This window comes from Zea mays, chromosome 4, assembly GCF_902167145.1.
Source record: "Zea mays cultivar B73 chromosome 4, Zm-B73-REFERENCE-NAM-5.0, whole genome shotgun sequence".
NCBI classification, from domain to species: Eukaryota; Viridiplantae; Streptophyta; class Magnoliopsida; order Poales; family Poaceae; genus Zea; species Zea mays.
The window spans coordinates 70,416,427-70,432,571 of NC_050099.1; the positions used below are offsets into that span (position 1 = coordinate 70,416,427).

The 16,145-nt window shown below is 52.0% G+C and overlaps 2 protein-coding genes and 1 long non-coding RNA gene across 3 annotated transcripts; 1 reads left to right on the forward strand and 2 right to left on the reverse strand.

The window, feature by feature from the left end:
- Positions 1 to 466: 466 nt before the first annotated feature.
- Positions 467 to 4,198, reverse strand: LOC100382104 (putative WAK-related receptor-like protein kinase family protein). The gene is made up of 3 exons (NM_001174865.1): positions 3,290 to 4,198; positions 3,112 to 3,174; positions 467 to 1,712 (listed from the first exon to the last, which is right to left on the reverse strand). The coding sequence occupies exons 1-3, from the start codon at positions 4,080 to 4,082 to the stop codon at positions 613 to 615; spliced, it is 1,956 nt and encodes a 651-aa protein (NP_001168336.1). The 5' UTR covers positions 4,083 to 4,198; the 3' UTR covers positions 467 to 612.
- A 2,298-nt stretch (positions 4,199 to 6,496) lies between these two features.
- On the reverse strand, positions 6,497 to 14,774 carry LOC100277089 (uncharacterized). The gene is given in 6 exon segments (NM_001150753.1): positions 6,497 to 6,787; positions 8,055 to 8,267; positions 8,340 to 8,420; positions 8,512 to 8,566; positions 14,386 to 14,441; positions 14,533 to 14,774. Coding segments are annotated over 5 exon segments (609 nt in total). The 5' UTR covers positions 14,741 to 14,774; the 3' UTR covers positions 6,497 to 6,787; positions 8,055 to 8,058.
- LOC103653371 (uncharacterized) lies at positions 8,580 to 13,749 on the forward strand. The gene is made up of 2 exons (XR_565437.2): positions 8,580 to 8,735; positions 13,647 to 13,749. It is a non-coding gene; the product is annotated as an uncharacterized lncRNA (long non-coding RNA).
- Positions 14,775 to 16,145: the final 1,371 nt, after the last annotated feature.

The window sequence follows — 16,145 nt, forward strand, 5'->3', positions numbered from 1 at the left end:
TATCAGGACGCATCCGGCTACTGGTTGATTCGATGACATCCTACTTGTTGAAGGATTGATTGTGAGAGCGGCCATTTCAGAATTTTTTTGATTGGCTCTCAATCACCTCATCTCTGATAGTATATAGCCTCCAAAGAATTGGGATCATTGATTTGTCTTAAGTATAGTTGTTAGTGGTGCTACAAATTAGCAATTATACATGTCTAATTAATAAATACTCCATCCATGGCCAGTGATCACACCCTACAATTACATAGGTCACACAGGCTTTATCTTTGAAACTAAATCCCACTAATAAAGATGCAATCCATACCTGTTTAAATCTATAATATTTAGATTAGATTCTAAAACATGGTATGTTTTGTTCTTTACATCTTTTGGGATTAATGATTTGTGAATGGAGTTTATGTTACTCCAGACTTTCCTTCCAAATGAAAATATGGGAACGCCTAAATTTCCGAACTTTCTCAAGCGTAAATCATATCATGATGACACATCTGTTGCGTATATAGTAATTATTGACTATTTCAACAACTCTGGTATCAGAAGAGTATTACAAAATAGGAGTATCTTGATTTCCGAAGATATTCATACGTTCTAGACAAGTTCATATCACTCGCTGGAGTCTAGGCAAGTTCGCTGCTGCTCGATAGGATGGCCGGCGGCCTCGATGTTGATGATGTACTCGATCTCCTCTGCAACCTCCTTCATGGACGGCCGGTTCTGCCGGCGCTCCTCGAGGCACCCGAGCGCTAGGAACCCGAGCGCCTTCATGGTGTCGAGCTGGAGCTGCGTGGCGCCGTCCTTGATGGCCGGGTCGACGACGTCCATGAGCCTCTCCTCGTCCGCCGCCCGCTGCACGTGCACGGCGAGGTTGACGTCGTCGGCGCCGCGGGCGAAGTCGATGGCGCGCTTGGACGTGAGCAGCTCGAGCAGCACGACGCCGAAGCTGTAGACGTCGCTCTTGTCCGTGAGCTGGTAGTTGCGGTAGTACTCCGGGTCCAGGTAACCCAGGGTGCCCTGGGCGCAGGTGGACACGTGGCTCAGCCCGGGCTCCGCCAGCCGGGACAGCCCGAAGTCGGAGACCTTGGCGTCCAGGCGGGCGTCCAGCAGGATGTTGCTGGACTTGATGTCGCGGTGGTAGATGGGCGGCACGGCCGCGGAGTGGAGGTACGCGACGCCCTCCGCCGTCTGGCGCGCGATGGCCAGGCGCTGGCGCCACCCGAGCGTGGGCGGGCGGCTCAGGCTCGTGGCGCCGTGAAGGTGGTCGGCGAGAGTGCCGTTGGGGACGAACTCGTACACCATGAGCGGCTGGTCCAGGTCGACGCAGCAGCCGAGCAGGCGGACCAGGCTGCGGTGGTTCACCTGCGACAGCACGCGCACCTCGTTCAGGACCTGGTCCGTGGACTTGGTGTTGCCCAGCTTGGCGCACTTGACGGCCACCACCGTGCCGTCGCCGAGCACGCCCCTGTAGACCTCGCCGTAGCCGCCGGCGCCCAGGAGGTTGTCGCGGGAGAAGTTGCCCGTGGCGCGCTTCAGCTCGCGGCCGGAGAAGTTCCTGGCGGTGCGCCCGCTCGCGTTGTTGGCGTTCAGGATCTCCTCCCGCTCCTTGGCCAGCCTCTCCCGGGCGAGCCGGACGCGCCGCTGCCGCCGGTACGCCAGCAGCCCCGCTGCGGCGAGCAGCAACGCGCCGCCGAGGCCGCACACCAGCCCTGCGTCGCGTCACAAAAACCATCACAACATTTGAATCGATCGCTGAACTTTAATTTTTGAAGGCGAGGAATTTTAAGTTGACTCATCAAAAGCCTTCGACTAATTGACTGCCGGCCGGCCGCCCGGCCGTGTGTGAAATTCCATTGGAGACTTGTCTTAATCTACGGAAAGTCAGATCTGTCGCGTCGAGTATCGATGAGCTTGACAACGAGAACTGATGACTCGAAGTTGTGTTCGGTTTATGTGGCAGTAGTTTATGGACTTGGTGAATAATGCTTGTCATGGTTTTTTACAGAGTGGAGCCTAGGCTGTAAATAATGCTTGTATAGTTTTAGGCCTGATTTTCTTTTTTTAAATGAATCGATTCTTTATTTTTTCTTCTTAGGTTCCGTTTGTTTGGTTGGAATTAAATTCCATTCCAATAATCATAATTTAGACACAAACTAATTAAGTTATTATATTTGTATATGTAATTTATTTGTATATTAGCTTAAATTATATGAGAGAAATAGTTATACACTGTAGGATGTTGCTGGACATCTATAAAAAACAAGTAGAAAAGTGTATTATAAGTTGTATATTAGAAAAGTAGCATGTAAATCTATAGAATCAGTTTCTATATGTCACCCATAAATTTGAGATATGTTTATATATAAACGTTGAAAAGTTATGAAATATCAAATTCTAAAAAAATAGACTACTTCATTAATTAGTTTTCAATTCCTCAAAATCAAGGTAAACAAACGGGCCCTTATACTAATATATGCCGGAACAAAACGTTCTCAGATCTTTATAAAAACATAACGTAGAGTGAGCCGTTGATCTGGACCTCATGGGCTGATAGTTGTCTTGTCTGCTGCCAGCCGCCAGTCTTTGCAACACACATTCATGGAGTGGTCAAAGCTTATCCCTCTATGACTATGGTCCATGCCATGAGCCCCCCAAAGTTGACCATACCATTGTGGCTTATCAAAAGGGTAAAGGGTTGAATGCAGCGTACCTACTGTCGACTGGACTAGAAGGGTCAAAAGGGTTGCTTGAGTCGACCAAACCACTACCTCCTCTTTACCCAACGCGTCATATGAGGGATTTGTACTACGCCGAGGAAAATTGTTGTCAAAGTTTTAGCGGTTAATATGAGGTATGTATTATACGGTTACCCGTGACAGTAGATGGCAATAAAAAAAAGACGAAGCAAGCACTGATCTAGAATTTTCCGGTAGGGTATGTCATCTAAAATTTGTATATATATTCAATCAAACTATCTAGCAATTTAGAAACATTTTTATGTGGCATCTAATCATTTGTGTCAAGCAGTAACTAAATATTTTCTTTTTTTTTAGGTTTTGAGATTTGTCGAACACTCTGAACGACAAGAACACGGAAGCAAGCGGTTACCTGCAATGAGAGGCGCATGGTTGGATCCTCCGCAGCCCCCAGCGATCTGGCAATCAGAGGGATCTGCACCAAACCGAACAAGTAGTACAGGAGTTCCATTTAATTCAGGACCTGTCCATCCTCGTCCTCGAGTCTTCGATTCAACGGCGTGCAGATGCAGCGGAAAGAAATTACGTACTCAGCTGGCACGCGCCGGCGAGGGGGCTCCACGAGAGCCCGGGCACGCAGAAGCAGCGGCGGGCCGCGGGCGTGAGCGGGTCGTCGGCGCAGGTGGCGTTGGCGCCGTCCTCGCAGTCGGCCTGCGTGCGGCAGAGCGGCTCCCTGGGCGTGGCCCACTGCAGCTCCAGCCCGAGGCGGCGGCCCCACGTGGCCGGCGGCTGCGCCGCCGGGTCGAGCCCCACGAAGCTGCGGTACGCGCTGCAGAACTGCGGGGACACCCGGATGCTGTAGGACGTGGACGAGCCCCCCGCCACGAAGGTGCAGCAGAGCGGCAGCGGCGCGCAAGCCGCCGCCGTGGACCCCGTGGCGTTGGCGTAGACGTGGCAGAGCGAGTTGGAGGAGCAGTTGAGCGGCGACAGCAGCAGCGCGCTGGTGCAGTTGAGCAGCATGATGGTGTTGGACGAGCTCACGTTGAACGGCAGCGACGCGTTCAGCTGCACCCCGCCGCCGCGCCCCTCCGACACGCACCTGCTGCCCTGCGCCACCAACGGCGCCGGCGCGACCACCAGCCGCTGCGTCGCGGCCGAGATGGACGTGATCCGGTACGACGTGCCGTTCAGCGCATCGAACATGAGCGTCGGCGACGACGTCGACGAGTTGGTGGCGGCGGCGCACCGGACCTTGTACGCCGGGTCGCCGCAGCCGTCGCCTGTGCTGAGCGGGTACGGCACGGCCGTCGACCCGCACGGCGGGCACACCCGCGCATGGCTCGCCGGCAGCACCAGCAGCAGCGCGAGGAGAGCGATACCCATCTCGGAGACGGAGTGGAGGACCCAAATGCTTACCTTGTCTCCTCGCGCTTGTCGTATGTAATATGTATGAATTATTTCTTCTATTAAGGAGGAGGTTTGACTTTTTATCTGCCTGCTGTCCGTCCCCATCAACCTGCATGATTTTGGCCTTGCGATGAATATAAGAGGAGAACTCCCAAAACGATTCCATACAGGAGTAAAAGCATCATGCATGTTAGAGTGGGTGTTTCGTCGTTGCTGGTTGTTTGGTCGGCACTACAAATTACATTTAGAAATCGGTAAACTTAAATTTTAGATAAATCTGTTTTCATGGTTCGACGGTTCCACGGACGTAAACTTTTGAAAACCCCCTTAATTTTGCTTCAATCAACTCGTGATCATCCCACCTTCGCGACATATAAGCCCTTGCAATTTTAAAACCCCATCAATTTTTCCTAGATCAACTCACGATTAAAAGACCAAAAATGAGTGCAATGCTAGAGTTTGAACTATCGCCCTCCCTTCTCACATGTATAGGTTCTAACCAATAGAATTCGCAACCGTTTGAGTTTAATAGGGAATAGGTATTGTAAATATTCTGAATATAGAAACTGTAGTAACACACAACAACCAACTAAAATAATTGGTCTTCAACTATTCTAATGAGGACATGTTTATCATTGGAAGACTTGATGGCTCACTGGATAAGAAATTTATGGAGTGTTTAGTTTGAGGAATGATGTAGTCCATCATCTTCTCACTCCTTACTTTTTTGTTTGGTTTGTGGAATGGAGTGAGTTAATCCATCACCACCTCATTCCTCATAGTTAGTTGTTTAGTACTAATATGTGAAATGGAGTCATCCCACCAAATTTGAGAAATGAACTCATGATGCACCACTTCATTTTGGATAGAGTGATTCATCAAACCAAACACCTCATTAGAGAGCATGTCAAATACGTTAATTATATATATAGTGTACCACACATATTCGGTGTGGTACTGAATACCACACTATATATGACACCAAGGGAGCATGTGAACATGCATATTTTGGTTTTGAACTCATCGGACACCTCACATAGTTAACAGCTAGTTTAGATCTATTAGATAGGTATTGGACGTATCCAATGCAGTGATCGATGGTGCACTAGACATGTTTGATGCCCTCAAGTTTAATTTTTCAAGTGTTAATAGTTAGATTCCTTTGTGGGGCTACAAATAGACTCCTTGGCCAGCCTTAGTCGACATCTCTAAACCACCAACACTTGCATAACCTCTTGAGGATAAAGAAAAACACTTCACTCATAACTCATAGTTCGTCACTTGAGTGAGATTGGAGAAATCCTAGTGCATTGCATATAGTTCAAGCATTTTGTGGCCCTAGTTGAGTAACTTCGACTGATTACACTATTATTACTCTTGGTGATTGATGTCAACTAGATAAGCTGGAGTTTGTGGGATTGTTGAGCAACTATTGAGGATTGACATCGGCTCTGGTCATCGTTGTAAGGAGCTCTTATGCTCATTCCTTGGAGGAGTTTTGTGAAGGGCAACTCTACTGATATCATGGCTACTTGGAATGACTATCTAGAGTTACTCTTATGGCATCCTTATTATAGGCTTGGCTTGTAATGTCAAATAGCATATGGATCATCTAGCTTGGATTTGCCACAATGAGGATGTAAGTTTCTAACAAGCAATCGAACCTCGAGGGTGATTCTTGTCTCATATTTTGCCTTGTGTGGTTTACACTCCAAATTATTCTTGTAATTACACTTACTTGTTATATCATTTCTTCATCCTCTCCTCTTGTTGTCTGCAAAGTTTAAAGGCAGTCAAAGAAACTTTGCTCGAGCGACACCATCGTACCTCTGAACAACACTACTACACCCCGACACTAGGACATTTGAGTGGCACTACCGCTCTACTGTGAGGGTCTTTTGTTTGGTCTTTTGGTGTTCAAATCAAGCTCTTTTGGTTTAATGGATTGTTTGAAGCATCCAATCAACAATTAATTAATATATTCTTGATTTGACCCATTTTGGAGTTTTTGGTATCTATAAGGTTGGGTTGAGCAAAGAATGCTTCAATGTAAGAATTTTTATTGGCTCTCATTCATCACCTCTAGTAATTCATCACCTTCTAGTCGCTTATTCTATCCTCCATAGGTAATATGATCTTAGGTTTTCAATTAGCTAGAGTATCCAAACAACGACAGCTAAACTTAAGTTTAGCTCTAGCAATTAGCTAGCTAAACTTTAGTTGGGTGGCAATTAGCTATCTAAACTTAAATTGGGGTGGATTCAATCGAGACCTATGTCTTGTACAGTCTGAGTACTCCAAATTGCTGGAGGTCATAGATCTTGTTGTCATTCGAATATATAGATAGATAGCACTCATTATATGGGGTACTGTAGCACATAAATCATATATTGCTGCTCCAGTTCCACTAGCAAATAGAATGTCAAAATTCTTTCCGGAAAGAAACTCAGATAAATTGCACTCAAGATTCGAGGCCAATTGCTCCCAGAACTGGGGAATTAAGCAAGCCTATGCAGCTTTGCTCCATTCCCTGTTACATGTAGAACAACACAGCAATGCAGATAAATTCATCTTCATCACCACAGCAATGTACATAAGTTTATCTTCATCACCAGGAACTTCTACCTTCCTTTATCCTAGCCGATGAATCAGGCATGTAATCTGGTAAGCGCCCATTTTTTCTGCATGCAAACAGAACATAGCCATAGGTCAGAAATGTCCAGAAAGGAAAACAAGCTACAGGCCTACAGTACATACATGACAAAAAAAAAGACATATCTCTAACTAGGTCAGAAGACACTTTGTAGAAAGAGTATGATTGCAGTGAAACAGTGATTGATGGAAGCTAGGAGAGGGTTGTTTGTCATGTTACATAATCTGAAACTTTTTCCAAGCAACAAAGAATATGTACACACATCACAGTACAGATAACTCTTTACCCAAATAAGTATAATGTCAACATTTTAAGTTGTGAATTGAAATTAACATAATTAAAAAAATCATTCCAATACATGGCCCTATCAATTGATACAAATGTGCCATCTACTAACACTTTTGCAAGCAGAATGCGTGCAAGGAAACATACAGTTGGCCACAAAAAAAAAGATTGCTGTATTGTATATACCACAATCACCAATAGATACTTCTATCCAAGAAACTGCTGCTCACAAGGCCATGGCCCTGTCAGTTGCGTGTGTGTGTCTACCAAAGTATCAAATTCTGATAATCGAAGATCTTATACTGTTAACAACACAAAGTATAGGGCACAGAAAATTTGCTTTCACTGGCAAAGCTGCCATTGTCTAGATAATCAAATGATTTACATCTTCCATCAAATGGCCATACTCAAGATAAAATTTTCACTATAAGACCTAGCACGACATCAACATTCCATGTTTAACTTTCGCAGTAACAGCTAGGCAACTGTTTAACAGAGCACGTGTTTCACCAAATATGTTGGCATAAAATGATTGCGATGCTAAAAGTTAATCTGAGACTCAGTGTGCTTATCGTAGAATTATGAACATAGACTGAACCATTATTACATAAATAAAGTTACTTAATTTAAGTTTTCACCATTGACATTATTGTACAAGAAAGAACTATTTAAACATGAGACAAGATGAGATTTGTGTTAGCTAGCGGAATCTCACAATTCTGATGCCAAGTGTCTGCAAACTGCAATAATCTATAAGTATCTATATTAACAATCAAGGATTGTCAGTGCCATTTATTTTTATGAAGACAGATCAGTGGACCATGATTTTGTGGCCAATATGCCATATATGTCCTCATGTCTGAGTATGTTACAATGTTGTACACATCAGCATGTAATGTAAGTAGGCCTGGTGTGTCCAGCATTGCTTTTGCAGTAAGAACAAAGTCAACAATGACAAATCAGCAGTATAAATATTTGATTATTTCACAAATTGACAAAAAACAACATACTGATCTAGTCCTCATCTTCATCAGAAATGAGTATAACAGGACCCTTGACCCTGCTATCACTATGTCCAATAAGTTCCTGAGAAGCCTTTGCAAGGAACTCTTCTGCAGCAGCACGAACAGACTTCTTTTCTACTGAAGGTTCAGGCTTTCTCTTCTGCCCAGACCAACTCCGCCTTTCTCCTCTACTTATTTCATGCATGCTCCTCTTCTGATCTGAATAAAAGAATCTCATTTCCATGCCATAATAATCAAGAATCCACATAAACTTAATGTCCAAGTATGTACCGGATGTCAGATGGGAAAGTGAGTGTCCAATGAACCTTGCTGCTGCTTGTGTATTTAGTGTAGTAGAAGGGCGAAGTGGTGCTGCAATTTAGTTCAGGTAGTAACTGAGTACCAGCATTACATATTTCAGATAAAAAAGAAATGAATAAGCGTGAAATACAGAGTAAAGTACCTTTGTCCCAGTTCTCAAATTGATTTAACTTCTCCTGCATTAGGCTTAACCTTTCCTGGAAAGAAATGAATCAGAACTCAGGAAACAAAACTTCCAGTTGGAATGGAAAACCCTAACCCTAATCAGGGTTGGGTGTAGTATTAATAGACTTAGGTAATTGGGCCTGGCCCATTACAAAGGGTTGAGATAGTAATTACATGGGGAAGACCCCAAACCCTAGACAGGTAATCTAACACCCCCCCGCAGTCACAACTCTATCCTGTACAGATGTTGAGACTGGATCGAAAGTCTGAAAAGACACTCGACGGTAACCCCTTGGTGAAGATGTCGGCGAACTGTAGCGTGGTGGGGACGCTGAGAACCCGAACGTCACCGGCAGCGACACGCTCGCGGACGAAGTGCAGGTCGATCTCCACATGTTTCGTGCGCTGATGCTGCACGGGGTTGGTGGAGAGGTAGACCGCGCTGACGTTGTCGCAGTAGACGAGGGTGGCGCGCTGGAGGGGACTGTGGAGCTCGTGGAGGAGCTGGCGCAGCCAGGAGGCCTCTGCCACGCCGTTGGCCACGGCACGGTACTCGGCCTCAGCGCTGGAGCGAGAGACGACAGGCTGACGCTTGGCGGCCCAAGAGACGAGGTTGGCGCCCAGGAACACGGCGTAACCTGAGGTGGACCGACGCGTGTCGGGACAGCCAGCCCAGTCAGCGTCGGTGTAGACCACGAGCTCCGACGTCGGGGATGGTCGGAGAAGGAGGCCGTAGTCGAGGGAGCCGCGGAGGTAGCGCAGAATCCGCTTGAGCGCGGTGAGATGGGGCTCCCGCGGAGTGTGCATATGCAGGCACACCTGCTGGACGGCGTATGAGATGTCGGGCCTGGAGAAGGTGAGGTACTGGAGCGCGCCGGTCAGGCTCCGGTAGGACGTCGCATCGGCGACCGGAGGCCCGTCGTCCTCAGAGAGCTTCGCCTGAGTGTCGACAGGCGTGGAGCAGGGCTTGCAGTCAGACATGCCAGCCCGCTCCAGGATGTCGATGGCGTACTGGCGCTGGTGGAGGAAGAGACCCTGGGGCCGGCGCTCGGCGGTGATGCCGAGGAAGTGGTGTAGGGGCCCCAGGTCCTTCATCGCGAACTCCCGCTGAAGGGCGACGATCGTGCGGTGAAGAAGGTCGGCGGTGGATGCCGTGAGCACAATGTCGTCGACGTAGAGCAGGAGGTAGACGGTGTCGTCGCCGCGCCGGTAGATGAACAGGGACGTGTCCGACTTGGCCTCAACGAAGCCGATGGAGGCCAGGTAGGAGGCGAAGCGACTGTACCATGCCCGTGGCGCCTGAGCGCCCGCCACGACACCGTCCGCGCGTTGCCTGCTTGAGGCCGTACAGGGACCGGTTCAGCCGACAGACCAGATCCGGACGGTCAGCGTCGACGAAGCCGGTGGGCTGGCTGCAGTAGACAGTCTCCGACAGAGTGCCATGGAGGAAGGCATTCTTGACATCGAGCTGATGGATCGCCCAGTCGCGGGAGAGGGCGAGGGAGAGGACGGCGCGAACAGTGGCGAACTTGACGACGGGGCTGAAGGTCTCGTCGTAGTCCACTCCGGGGCGCTGAGTGAAGCCCCGAAGGACCCAACGGGCCTTGTAGCGGTCGAGGGAGCCATCCGAGGTCAGCTTGTGGCGAAATAGCCACTTGCCGGTGACCACGTTGGTGCCTGGCGGACACGGCACCAGGTCCCAGGTGTGGTTGGCCAAGAGGGCCGCGTACTCCTCCTCCATAGCACGACGCCAATGTGGGTCGGCGAGGGCAGTGCGAACGGAGGAGGGCACCGGGGAAGCGTCGGGTGGAGTGCTGGACGTATCAGCTGCCAGGATCAGCCGGTCAACGGGGCGAAGAACGCCGGCGGCGCGTCGAGTCACCATCGGGTGGACGTGTCCGGGGTCGCGGTGGATGGCGACCGGGTGGTATACGGACGGCTCGGAGTGGACCGCCGGAACGTCGAGAGCGGCGGGTGTGGTCGGCTCGCGGCGGTGATAGACGACGGCGGGGTCGGCGAAGCGGGTCGCGCGTGTCGACGGGCCCGAGTCGGGGGGCGCTGAGGTAGTGGCGTGGCCGCGGCGGTGGTAGACGAGCGTGGGGTTGGCGAAGCGAGCCGGGGTCGACGGGGCCGCGCGTGGCGCAGGCAGGATCGACGGGGCCGCGCGTGGCGCAGGCGTGGTCGACGGGGTCGTGCGTGGCGCAGGCGGGGTCGACGGGGCCGCGCGTGGCGCAGGCGGGGTCGACAGGGCCGCGCGTGGCGCAGGCAGGATCGACGGGGCCGCGCGTGGCACAGGCATGAGCGACGTGGCCGCGCGTGGCGCGGGCGGGGTCGACGGCGCCGCTCGTGGCGCGGAAATGGGCGCAAGCTGTGGCGTCGTGGCTGTGCGAGGAGCAGGTAACGGCGCAAGACGGGGCGCCGGGGGTGGGGGGGAACCGGGTCGGACTCGAGGAGGGAGTCAAGATCGGTGGGTGGGGTGGAGCCTGCAAGGGGAAACACATCTTCGTCAAAGACGACGTGACGAGAGATGATGATGCGGTGGGAGGTGAGGTCCAGGCACCGATACCCCTTGTGGTCAGGGGAGTAGCCGAGGAAGAGGCAGCGAGTGGAGCGAGGAGAGAGCTTGTTAGGGGCGGTAGCGGAAATGTTAGGGTAGCAGGCACAGCCGAACACGCGCAGGTGGTCGTAGGAAGGTGTTGTGCCGTACAGGGCGAAGTGAGGTGTAGGGTGGCTCACCGCCTTCGAGGGAAGACGGTTGAGGAGATGCGTGGCGGTATGAAGGGCCTCTGCCCAGTAGGTGGCAGGGAGAGACGCCTGAAAGAGAAGGCAGCGGATCATGTTGGTGGTGGTGCGAATCATGCGCTCGGCCCGACCGTTCTGAGCAGAGGTGTAGGGACACGAGAGACGCAACTGGACGCCGTGAGTGAGGAAGAAAGATCGGGAGGCGTTGTTGTCGAACTCGCGGCCATTGTCGCACTGCAGGGCACGGACCGGGCGCCGGAACTGGGTGGATACCCAGGCGAAAAAGTGAGTGAGGGTGGTAAACGTGTCGGACTTCAGCCGAAGGGGGAAAGTCCAAAGGAAATGGGAGTAGTCATCCAGAATGACCAGGTAGTATTTGTAGCCGGAGAGGCTAAGGATAGGAGATGTCCAGAGATCACAGTGGACAAGATCAAAGGCCTGAACAGCCCTGGACGTGGAAGTAGAAAAAGGAAGACGGGAGTGACGGCCGAGCTGACAAGCATGACAGAGGCGCTCAGAAGAGCCCCGAGTATATGATATGTCGGAGTGGCCGGAAAGCTGGGACATGACGTCAGGTCCAGGGTGCCCGAGGCGACGGTGCCAAATGGCGGAGGAGGTGGTGGTAGTAGCAAGAGCATGTGATGTGGTGGTAGTAGTAAGTACAGGAGATGAGGTTACTCTGGTGTGGGGAGTGGAGGGCAAGTGAAGAGAGTAGAGGGGGCCGGAGCTGTCACAGCGAGCGAGCACAGCATGTGTGGGAAGGTGGCGAATGGTGAGGCCCCAGGGGTCGAACTCCATAGAGCACTGGTTGTCACTAGTGAAGCGACGAACCGAGAGGAGGGGATGAGTTAGTCCGGGAGCAACAAGGACGTCGTTAAGGCAGAATGGTCCTGGAAGAGCCGATGTACCTACTGAGGTGACCGGGAGGGTGGAACCGTTGCCGACGACGATGGAGGTAGGATGTGAGGGGTGGGGTGGATGGGAGTGGAGTAACGAACTAGTGGTGGGGGTAGTGTGGAAGGAGGCCCCGGAGTCAACCACCCAATCGGTGGTGGTTCGGGGAGGTGGTGTTGGCGAAGGTACGGTGTGAGTGGAGAGGGCCAAAGAAGGTGCCCCGAGGGAGGCACTAGGAAGGGAGGGAGATGACACGGGCTCAACCGCTAGGGAGGCGATCGCAGCACGTGGGAAGACAAGCGGACCAGGGACGTGACGGCCGGCCTGAGGGTGGACCTCGACGCAATCCCGAAGAATAGGGTTCCAGACTGAATCGAAGGACACGAACGTGCCCCGGATGAGCGGACCGTCATGGAGGATGACACGCACAGTCACGAGAGCGGCGGGCGAGGTAAAGCTCATGGATGGCGGGGGTGACGCCATGGAGCCGGTGTGGGAGGAGATGACACTGGTAGGAGAAGCGCAGCTGCGCGAGTAGTGATGGGAGTCGTCAAGAAGGGCGCGCGCAGCCGCTAGGATCAGGTCGGGCGGCGAGGCAGGGAGCCGCGGCGGGGAGCGCAAGGGCGCGCGCAGCCGCTAGGAACGGGTCGGGCGGCGAGGCAGGGAGCCGCGGCGGGGAGCGCACGCGGCAGGGAGAAGGGCGGCTGGGGACTAGCGCCCGACGGAGAAGACCGGCAGAGAGGGCGCGCGGCGCCGGGGTTGGAGGAAGAAGGCGAGGCCAGCAGCAGCGTGGCCAAGCAGAGGAGGAGACGTGCGAGCCACGTGGTCCGGTGCCGGGCGCCTGGGCGCGGCTCAGGACATGGCTGGACGCGCGGTTCCGGGCGTCCTGGGCGACGCGACAAGACGGGGCAGAGAGGGCGCGGCCGGCAGGCCGCAGGGCGCCGGGGGCGCGGTGGGGAAGGGGCGCGCTCGGCGGGCGGGGACGGCTGGCGGCCGAGCGCACAGGCGCGGCGCGAGCGACGGTCAGCCGCCGGGACGGCACGAGCAGGCAACGCGCGGACGGTGTCGTGGCGGGCGCTCGGCCGCGGTCCACGACCGGGCGCGTCGGGGCGTGACGCGCGACGAGCAGGTGGCGGCGGCCGGCTAGCAGAGGTGCAGAGCGCGGCGGCCGCAGGAGCTCCTGGCGGGCGCAGCCGAGGAGGGTGGAGCCGCGCGCCGCCGGTGGGAGAGCCGGGCGGAGGCGGCTGCTGGGAGGCCGCCGGCTGGGAGGGGGGAGCAACCTGGCGGCTGTGGGGAAGCAGCCCGGCGGCTGTGGGTGGGAGGGAAGAGAAACTGGCTCTGGTACCAAGTTGGAATGGAAAACCCTAACCCTAATCAGGGTTGGGTGTAGTATTAATAGACTTAGGTAATTGGGCCTGGCCCATTACAAAGGGTTGAGATAGTAATTACATGGGGAAGACCCCAAACCCTAGACAGGTAATCTAACACTTCCAACTGCAGAGCCAAACTAGCTGGCAAATCAAACATTGCATTTTCACTTCAAGTAGTGGCCACATAGACTCCACAAAAGAGTCACAAACATCAAAAGTTTCTCCCAGCTCAAGTAGCAGAATAGCTGGAAAGGTATGAAGATTGAATTCACATGGCTATGTACGACTCTCCATTTAAGGATAACAAAGTATCAAACCTTTTTATAACATATAACTTCGAACAGAATAGCTGTCAAATACGAAGACTGTTTTTTTCAGTTCATGCTGCATCAATAGAACTCTTCATTAATGAACTATTATTGTTAAAAAACTATTCTTCTTAAATTGAAGTTCCAACATAATTAGAACAAGTGTGACAGATAATCATAGAATTTTCTATGTAAGATGACCCCATAAAGAATCCCAACTCAGCCACACAAATCCTTCCCCAAAATAGCCTCTGCCAAAACAGCAACAGCAGTACACCACAACATGTCAAAGGTGATATTACAAACCTACAAGCTCTGTTCTGACCTAAAAGAAACCTACAGTAAATCCATGTGCATATTTTCAAAGGCCCATGCCAAACCTCTCTATCTTCATGCTCAATACTCCCAGACAATATTACAAAAAAATATACTGTCATATTGTTTTGGTCAATTAATAACATCAAAACAATCCCCTACTCCAAGGGCATCTGAAAGATACACTGAAAGATCCAGGATTTAGAGCTAAGAGGAGCTTACAAACTCCTTTCTGATGGGGTGCTCGTCAGGGTCAACTCCCGAACACCTTAAACGAACTGCAAAAATCCCGTAAAAAGAGAATAATCAGAAAAAAAAAACCTAAGCTTATGCAACGAGAAGGAGAAGCGCCGGAAGTGCGGTGCCTACCTCCGAGAAGGGAGGTCGCGGCCTGCGCCAAGGCAAGGAAAGCGCGCGCCCGGAGAAGGGGTGGGAGCTCGGCCACGGCGTCGGGGTCCGCCGCCGCCGCCGCGAGCAGATGGGAGAGATGGTCCCCTACGGATTCGGTATATCCGAGCGTCTCCTCGGCAGCTGAGACCACAGACGACGGAACTGCCGAGGCGGTGTCGGAGGCCATGGTTCTGGTGGACGAAGACGGCGGCGAGGAATTCAGGGTGGTGGGTCCTCTGAGTGAACAGTAATAAAGGTTCTCTTATTTCAGATTTGGGATCAATTCGCATGCATCTCTAGGCTCTGGAGGTTCACCAAATCGGTTACTTCCAAAAAGCGGTAGATAATATCCGATTAATCGCGATAAATCGAGAGAAACAGATAGAAACCGACTAAATTCACATCAAGACCAATTTTTGATTTGAAACGGCTCGAAATTGATTAATCGACCGATAAGACCGATAAATTTGTCATTAATCGGTCATTGAATCGATAAATCGATAGAAATCGACCAAATTCACATCCAAACCAATTTTTGAATTGAAACGACACGAAACTAATTAATCGACTGATAAGACCAATAATTCAGTCAATGAATTAATAAATCGACAACACTGTCGGCGTTTCGGACCCGCGGGGACGGTCAACTGACCAGTAAATTTGTTGCTGCGTGTCCCTGCCCAGATGGGTTGATACAAGATGGAACACAAGAGAAGAAATGATGCTTATGTTATCTCGCACCGGGGTGCTCGTAGTAGGGGTTACAAGCGTTGCGAGGGAGCGAGGGTGAGAGCGAGAGAGAGACAGAGCCCCTGCGTGCGTCCGTCTCTGCCCGTCTCGTTTGCCCCGCTTAGACGTGTGTTAACGTGAACGTCAACCCCCCGTCGTCCCTCGTCGACCTGCCTTAGGAAGACCCTGAACATCTCCTTTTATAGACACAAGTAGATGCCCAGCTATACAATGGGGTGTAGCTTTGTGCTATCGTGGTTGTCGGAGAAGCGCCTTGAGCCCTGTAGACGGGCTAACGTGGCCGTCGGAGAAGCACCTTGAGCCCTGTAGAAGCACAGCTGTCGGGCGGCATGGATCCTGATGACGTTGTCTTGCTTCCGTAGGGAGTTTGAGAGCAACCGGCGTCATGGGCGCACGCGGGGAACCATCATTACCTGTTACCGGAGTAACCTTAGATGGGACACCGGTCTTGTTCCTTCATAGCCTGAGGCAGCTAGCTAGGAGTAGGGTAATGATGTATCCCCTGTAGCGTAGTCGGTCCGAGGCCCAGGTCGGGCGAGGCGGAGACTTCTCCCGAGGCCGAGGCTGGGCTCAGGCGAGGTTGTGACTCTTCCCAAGGCCGAGGCCGAGGCCTGGGGTCGGGCGAGGCAGAGATCTTCCGAGGCCGAGGCCTGAGGTCGGGCGAGGCGGAGCTCCCTGTTGCGCCCGAGACCGAACTCGTGGGAGATCGTGACTCAGTTTTATCCTGGTGGTTGGCACGGTAGCCGGAGCGGGGCGAACAGCGCTATTTTCCTGTCAGATCGGTCAGTAAAGGGGCGAAGTGACTGCGGTCACTTCGACCTTGCCGACTGAGGCACGCGTGT

Excerpts from the sequence above, each read along its gene's own strand:
- LOC100382104 (NM_001174865.1), bottom strand. The coding sequence starts at position 4,082 with ATGGGTATCGCTCTCCTCGCGCTGCTGCTGGTGCTGCCGGCGAGCCAT. Across the intron at positions 3,175-3,289 it reads CGCCGGCGCGTGCCAGCTGA|ATCCCTCTGATTGCCAGATC; the intron begins GTACGTAATTTC and ends GGTTTGGTGCAG. Across the intron at positions 1,713-3,111 it reads CCATGCGCCTCTCATTGCAG|GGCTGGTGTGCGGCCTCGGC; the intron begins GTAACCGCTTGC and ends GACGCGACGCAG.